At 46.4% G+C, this 7335-nt stretch overlaps 1 protein-coding gene across 1 annotated transcript; it reads left to right on the top strand.

Annotated features, from left to right (window-relative positions):
- Positions 1–1582: 1582 nt before the first annotated feature.
- LOC119320331 (calcium-dependent protein kinase 26-like) lies at positions 1583–4094 on the top strand. The gene is made up of 3 exons (XM_037594435.1): positions 1583–2743; positions 3019–3537; positions 3622–4094. Exons 1-3 carry the CDS (start codon positions 1700–1702, stop codon positions 3751–3753), a joined length of 1695 nt encoding a protein of 564 aa, XP_037450332.1. The 5' UTR covers positions 1583–1699; the 3' UTR covers positions 3754–4094.
- The last annotated feature ends 3241 nt before the right edge of the window (positions 4095–7335 follow it).

Below are 7335 nucleotides of genomic sequence, written 5' to 3'. Positions count from 1 at the left end.
TAGGGCTGCCACTGCACCTCCACACCTATGAGCGCCACATCAGGCCCTGTCAACACTAACTTTTACTATACCGCCAGGGGGTGCTAACCATCGCTGGGAATCATCCTGTCGCGTCCCCACTCGAGCTTGCCTCGTCTCTGGTATTGCTACCTGGTCCAACTCAGTAATGTAGGAGCTCACAAGAGAAGATGTCTACTATGGTGACTCAAAGATCGCATCGTGGATGGCTTGTCTCCCCGCGTACCAGATAAACCAAAGGGTCACCACCATCCTTGTGAACTCACTGTGCTCAAGGGTCTCATGATTTAGCTCCAACAGCTAATTCTTCGCTCGTGGCTCTGTATTATCTGCCATCTTGGACACCAGAGCAAGATCGGACAGAAGCCCAGGTGCACCTCGCCATGGTACACGACAGAAGCGCGCGCCACCACGAGTCTGGTGCGCCACATAGCGGACATGCAACCCGATGGGACATGTTTCTTCTGTTCAACACATCCCTTGTTGGCAAGGAGTGGCTAGCCAACCGCCATAAGAAAACTCTGATTTTGGATGGAATTATTACCTCCGTCCTGGTTTATTGGTCCTCATTACAATCCATGCTAAATTTTGACCAAATATTTAACTAAAAAATTATTAATGCATGTCAAAAAAAATTATATCATTGGGTTCGTATTTGAAACTTAGTTTTCAATGATATAATTTTTTATGACATGCATAAACATTTTATTAGTTAATTTATGATTAAAATTTGTCACAAAATACAATGAGGACCAATAAACCGGGACGGAGATAGTATTAGACTCCACAACGAGCGACTTCCAATCTTTCTCTTCTCTATCATCATTCGGTGAGCCTCCCCTTCTTCCTTTGAGCCAATTCTCTCTTGTTACCTTAGTTTTGATCAGGAATTTGTAGGCTGAGCAGACTGTGAACCGACCCTTTCTATGCCCAAAAGTCTAAAATACATACGAGTACTACTACTACTCTCTCCGGTCTTTTTACTTTGGCATATATATAAGATATTTGTCTGAAATCAAACTTTGTAAAGTGTGGCCATATTTATATTGAAAAATATCAACATTTATAATACTAAAGTTATACAATATGTAAATTAAATTCATAAGAAGCACCTAATAATAATATAAATAATATTGATTACACATATTATGAATGCTGATGTTTTTTTCTACAAAATTGATTAAGCTTTTCGAGGTTTGACTTCAGATAAATTTTATATGCAGAGTAAAAAAAGATCCGGGGGAATACTATACTCGTATGAAGCCCGGCCGCCACGCCGGACGGGGGAGGGGTGCACGACGTTGAGGATAGGAGAAACTGCTGTTGCAGCTAGCACGTACGTGCTGCCGCACCTACTAGCTAATGCCAAGCGGCATGCACGTAGTCGATCGCGGTGCATTGCACGTCCGGCCGGCCAGCAGAGCAGGGTAGCGGCGGTGCACCGCACGACGCTCGACATGCCATGCATGCATGCACGAGCGAGCTCAAATTAGGAGGGACATGCGCCCCGAAACAATGGAGAGGAGAGGAGTGGTCGTCGTCCGTCGTCGTCCCTGCTTAGCCTACCATCGCTCCCCACCGCTCCACCTTCGTCTTCCCGCTCGATCCCTTGCTGCATCGAGGGTCCCTCGATCATCATTGATCATTGAGGAGGATCCATCGTTGACGACGACGACGATGCATGGGCAACTCGTGCCACGGCTCCATCGTTCCCGCGGCCGGTGACGGCCGCCACCACTACCGCACCAGCTGCAGCAGCTCCGACTGGGACTCCGACTCCTCCCCCGTCCTCGACCGCGCGCCGCACCGCAACACCATCATGGGCCGCGGAGCCGGCCACCAGCACCAGCTCTCCTCCCCGACGGCCGTGATGGGCCACCAAACCCCGCTCCTGCGGGACCTCTACGATGTCGGCCGCAAGCTCGGCCAGGGCCAGTTCGGCACCACCTACCTCTGCACCGAGATCTCAACCGGCGTGGACTTCGCCTGCAAGTCCATCGCCAAGCGCAAGCTGCTCACGCCCGAGGACGTGGAGGACGTGCGGCGCGAGATCCAGATCATGCACCACCTTGCCGGGCACGACAGCGTGGTCACCATCAAGGGCGCGTACGAGGACGCGCAGTTCGTGCACATCGTCATGGAGCTCTGCGAGGGCGGCGAGCTGTTCGACCGCATCGTCCAGCGCGGCTACTTCTCCGAGCGCCGTGCCGCCGAGATCGCCCGCGTCATCGTCGGCGTCGTCGAGGCCTGCCACTCGCTCGGGGTCATGCACCGCGACCTCAAGCCCGAGAACTTCTTATTGAAAGACAAGGAAGGTAATGGTGGTGACAGCAACAACAATGGCTCCGGCAACAATGTTAATGTTAATGAACCGGCGGGCGACAAGGTCAACCTCAAGGCCATCGACTTCGGCCTCTCCGTCTTCTTCAAGCCCGGCCAGATCTTCACCGACGTCGTGGGCAGCCCCTACTACGTCGCGCCCGAGGTGCTCTGCAAGCACTACGGCCCCGAGGCGGACGTCTGGACCGCCGGCGTCATCGTCTACATCCTCCTCTCCGGCGTGCCACCCTTCTGGGCCGAGACGCAGCAGGGCATCTTCGATGCCGTGCTCAAGGGCGCAATCGATTTCGACTCCGACCCGTGGCCCAACATCTCCGACGGCGCCAAGGACCTCATCCGGAAGATGCTCAAGTCGCCGCCGGCGGAGCGGTTCACGGCGCACCAGGTAACCGTTCCACTTTCAATGCGAGATTTCAATGAAATTCGCTGAATTTTAGTAGGCACTTAAATATTTTTTACCTTTTGGTCAAAACATTTCAGCAATTTCGGTAGTACGCAGGAATTTGAATATTTTTCAAAAATTACAAATTTGTTTTGTTGCATTAGATGAATGTTTCGGCCCTTTGGCCAAAATGCAACTTGAAATCGCTGTAATTCAGGATTTCGGTGATTTTTGGATTTGTTGAAATATTTCTGAAACCAAAACTGATAACCGACCAGGTGTTGTGCCACCCATGGATCATCGAGAACGGCGAGGCCCCCGACGCGCCTCTGGACCCTGCTGTGCTCTCTAGGCTCAAGCAGTTCTCGGCCATGAACCGGTTGAAGAAGATGGCTTTACGTGTGATCGCGCGCGGGCTGTCAGAGGAGGAGTTGGCCGGGCTCAAGGAGATGTTCAAGACCATGGACACGGACGGCAGCGGTGCCATCACGTTCGAGGAGCTCAGGGAGGGGCTACGCCGTTACGGGTCCACCGAGCTCAGGGACTCAGAGGTGCGGGACCTGATGGAGGCCGCCGACGTGGACCGCAGCGGCACCATCGATTACGACGAGTTCATCGCCGCGACCGTGCACATGAACAAGCTGGACCGTGAGGAGCACCTCATGGCGGCCTTCTCCTACTTCGACAAGGACGGCAGCGGGTACATCACCGTCGATGAGCTGGAGGTGGCGTGTCGCGAGCACAACATGGCCGACGTCGGCATCGACGACATCATCAGGGAGGTCGACCAGGACAACGTGAGTACTCGATTTTCTCTTCATTAATCTATCTTAAGTTACTGATTACAAATTTGAATTGAAATTTGAATGGCTCAAATGCAGGATGGTCGGATCGACTACGGGGAGTTCGTGGCCATGATGAAGAAGGGGATCATCGGCAATGGCAGGCTTACCATGAGGCACACCTCCGACGGCAGCATCCTCCATGGAGCAGGCAGCGGCCTCAGCAGCTAGCCAGCTAACAAGCATAGCTCCACCAGCCATCCATTGATCAATCGATCGCCATGGTTGTGCCAACTACATTGTATTTGAATTTAATAGAAGATGAGCAAGAAGAAGAGAACGATGATGAAGAACAAACTTATAATATATACAAGCTCGACACACATGTGATTCGATTCATTTACCGTGGATTTGAAGACCGAGTAGTGGTATCGACCGATCGTTGGTTCTAGTGTACTACTTGTACTTAACTAGCAGAGTGGCCCAGGCATTTGCGCGGGCATTGTTCTTGGAAATGGATTAAGCATAGTGGATATTGTTAAAACCTTTGTTTGTTATAATCATGTGTTTTAAAGTGGTGCCATATTTTATATTTTATAAATGCTTTAACATAGATTGCCTCTAAAATTTTAATAATTGTATGTACTTAACTATTATTTTGTCTAGATCGTGTAAGAGCATCATCATGTGGTAAATTCAAAATTTTAATAGTATACATTTGAAAGTAACTAATTCTAGTGAATCCAACTCAAATTGTTTCGATCAAATAAAATCTTAATTTAAACAAGTTATATTTAGTTGACCTCGATGTGATTCGATTCATTTACCATAGACTTGATGAGTGAGTAGTTCTATTGATCGATCGTTGGTTCTAATGTACTACTTGTACTTAATTTGTTGGTGGGAGAAAGTAATTAAATGTACCTGATCAATCAATTTTCAAGCAGAGGCACGTATGGTTCGTTCAAACATGCATGCTTCTCATCAAGTCTATTACCCCTATAAAAGAACGGGATCCGAAGGTCCAAATTCTCCCTTTGTTAAACACAAATCATGTTGAGCGCACTAAGAAGCCACTAATACTACCAATCAAAAACTAATCACTATGTATTGGTTGGTCATCCATTCTTGAGCAATTAATAAAAAAATACCTTTCCTGCACGCCCATGCAGCCCCTCCTGCTATCTGCATCGCGTCCCCCAACCAGCCTTCTACCCGAGGAGGACTTGCGTATCTTCGCTCCTCCCCACCCTTCGCATCACGCTGGGCGCACAACCCAACCTCCCATAATAATATTATCAAATATTAAACTTCTACATTTATGTAAACTTATTTATATAATACCACCATATTAAAACTTATAATTCATATTAATAAGTTGGCATAGCTAAGCACATAACAATATTACCAAATATTGACTAGTTATACAACTAGAATGTATATCACTAAACAATTTATTCCTGTTAAATACAAATTGCGCACTTTAACAAAAGTTCCTTTTGAATATATTTTTAACAATTGCATAAACATATGCTGCATATGTGTTTATTTTTGTTCATTCATTTTTTGTTAATAGTAAATATAATGTTAAAGACCTCTATATTGTAATGCGTGGTTGATGTATTAGCGGGGTTTCTAGTGTGTTATTAACTAAGCATATTTATAGAAGCTTCTAGAATATAATTTAGATTTTTCGTAAATGTGTTCGATGTTAGGTTCATACATAAGGTGACAACATGTGCATGCTTTGTACTTGGTCTTTTAGTAACATCGTCGATAAGCATAAATATGGTCGATTCAGTTTTGTGCAAATAAAATTTGTTCATTTGATATGTCCATCTGGAATGCACTTGATTTCATAATGGTACACAAGAGGTCTATCCAGTTTCCAAAAGTAGAAGATTCTGCATGAAATTAAGCATTGATTTTCAACACAACCCATGGGACGTCAATCACAGAGAGGCTAGCTGGATAACTGAACTCATTGATGCCAATGAGAATGGTTTCATTCTATGTGTTACATGGTGTTATTGTCAGGGAAGGAGACAAAATTCTGGCACCATTGGGGTTGTGAGGGGGCGGGGCCTTCCATCTCATCATAGAGGGGCTAAATGTTCTTTAGCTTGCTTAAGAGAGCATGGATAATATCAAGTATTTGGAGAAACCAACATTGTTTATCTCCTCGTGGTTACTCCAAGCAAATATATATTTAATTAAGTAATGTCGTATAACAAAAAACATATTCTTATAGTCGTTTTGGATCTCCACTGAAACAGCTGGTACATGCGTGCTGCACATGTAGGAAGGGAGATGTGGTTCGTGAGTGATACGTTCGAGTTGGACCGGGACATTTATTTCCCTTACTCCCTCCATTTTTGTATATATGGCCATTTTGTTTTTTGTGTCAAACTTTGACATATGATTTTGGTCTGTAGAATATGGGTGTTATGTCATAAAAAGATCTACAAAATTTCTTTGAAACATGCATCCAGTGACATACTTTTTGTGGCCTATAACTCACTTTTATTGGTAAAATTAGTGATCGAGTTAGACATACAAATATGAAGTGGCCTTGTATACAAAAATGAAGGGAATACTTATGATCGACCGAGACAACAATAAGAGCTAGGGATCATGCTTGCTAACCAAATCGACTTGCTTTGTCTAATGGTATTTGAAAAATTGTTGGAAATACCAGCCCCGACTTTGTCTTGTAACTAAATCAATATGGATCCATCTTCTCAAGGGCTTGTCACCATCCACAGTGACTCTAGCCCAGGAACCCTCCAACGGGATCGATCTACAAAGTTAAATCATCCTTGTCGCTGTGTTGAGCGGGCATGAGTCCTAAATACCATTCCTCATATTAAAGCATAAATTGAAGACCCTGGCCCACATTTGTAGTCTATCAGGCTTCAACTCAGATGGAACCATGTGGTTCACAAGATTCTTGCTGATGTGCCACGGTGCCCCATCCTTAACGCAATCTTGTTCTCTTTGAGTCTCGAAATCCGCAACAAACACATTCTCCCCAATGAAATGAAACACAAGCCCCTAGGGTTACCCCATGCAGGGCGTAAAGCATTTGTGATCGTTTGGACATGGAAGGTATTGCGATATATGATTTTGCGCTGCAAGTGACCGCTTTGGTACAGCACCCTCTTTCTCACGGTCGTCAATCACCAGCGAAGTAGCTTCCTCCTCTATGATATTCAATTTTCCTAGAGCTTCATCCATTTTTTTCCATCGCCGGCCTCTATGGAGGCCCTCTCTTAGTCACCCCGAACAAAGTCTACCAAAGAGAGAAGTTGAGCGAGAGGTGGATGCAGCCCCGAATCCGGTCTCCTCAAGAAGAATCACCGCGCCCCGTCGAAGAAATCAACATGCGCCGCCGAAACTCCGCAGGAACCCTGATCGCCTCTCTTGGGAAGTCATTGGCTTCTGGACAAGAAAAGAGATTCACATACACAAAGCTCCACGCATGCTGTGTTCACCGGGCATACTATGTAGGTACGCAATGCAAGGTTAGCCCTATGTATTACTGACAAACGCAGTTCTACTTAGAGAGCATGATTAGCTGGAGTGATCGGAGTGATTAATTAGTCCCACACCGCTGACCGTGCAACGCAAAGACGGGCCAAAGGGTTGGCACGGTTTGGTTGGTGGGCTCGTAGCCCACGTAAAAGTGCAGGCCGGGGGCGATCTCTTGCCCTTGAGGGCAAGCGGCGGCCTGCGCTTTATGATCTTCTCCGTGCTGTGTGTGTGCTTATATAAGCCTGTGGGCGTGGGCTCGTCAACCAATTAAATTGTTCC

This window comes from Triticum dicoccoides, chromosome 6B, assembly GCF_002162155.2.
Source record: "Triticum dicoccoides isolate Atlit2015 ecotype Zavitan chromosome 6B, WEW_v2.0, whole genome shotgun sequence".
Classification (NCBI taxonomy): Eukaryota; Viridiplantae; Streptophyta; class Magnoliopsida; order Poales; family Poaceae; genus Triticum; species Triticum dicoccoides.
The sequence above is the reverse complement of the archived record's forward strand: the minus strand, read 5'-3'. Positions and strand labels throughout refer to the sequence as shown.

Excerpts from the sequence above, each read along its gene's own strand:
- LOC119320331 (XM_037594435.1), top strand. The coding sequence starts at position 1,700 with ATGGGCAACTCGTGCCACGGCTCCATCGTTCCCGCGGCCGGTGACGGC. Across the intron at positions 2,744-3,018 it reads AGCGGTTCACGGCGCACCAG|GTGTTGTGCCACCCATGGAT; the intron begins GTAACCGTTCCA and ends ATAACCGACCAG. Across the intron at positions 3,538-3,621 it reads GGGAGGTCGACCAGGACAAC|GATGGTCGGATCGACTACGG; the intron begins GTGAGTACTCGA and ends GCTCAAATGCAG.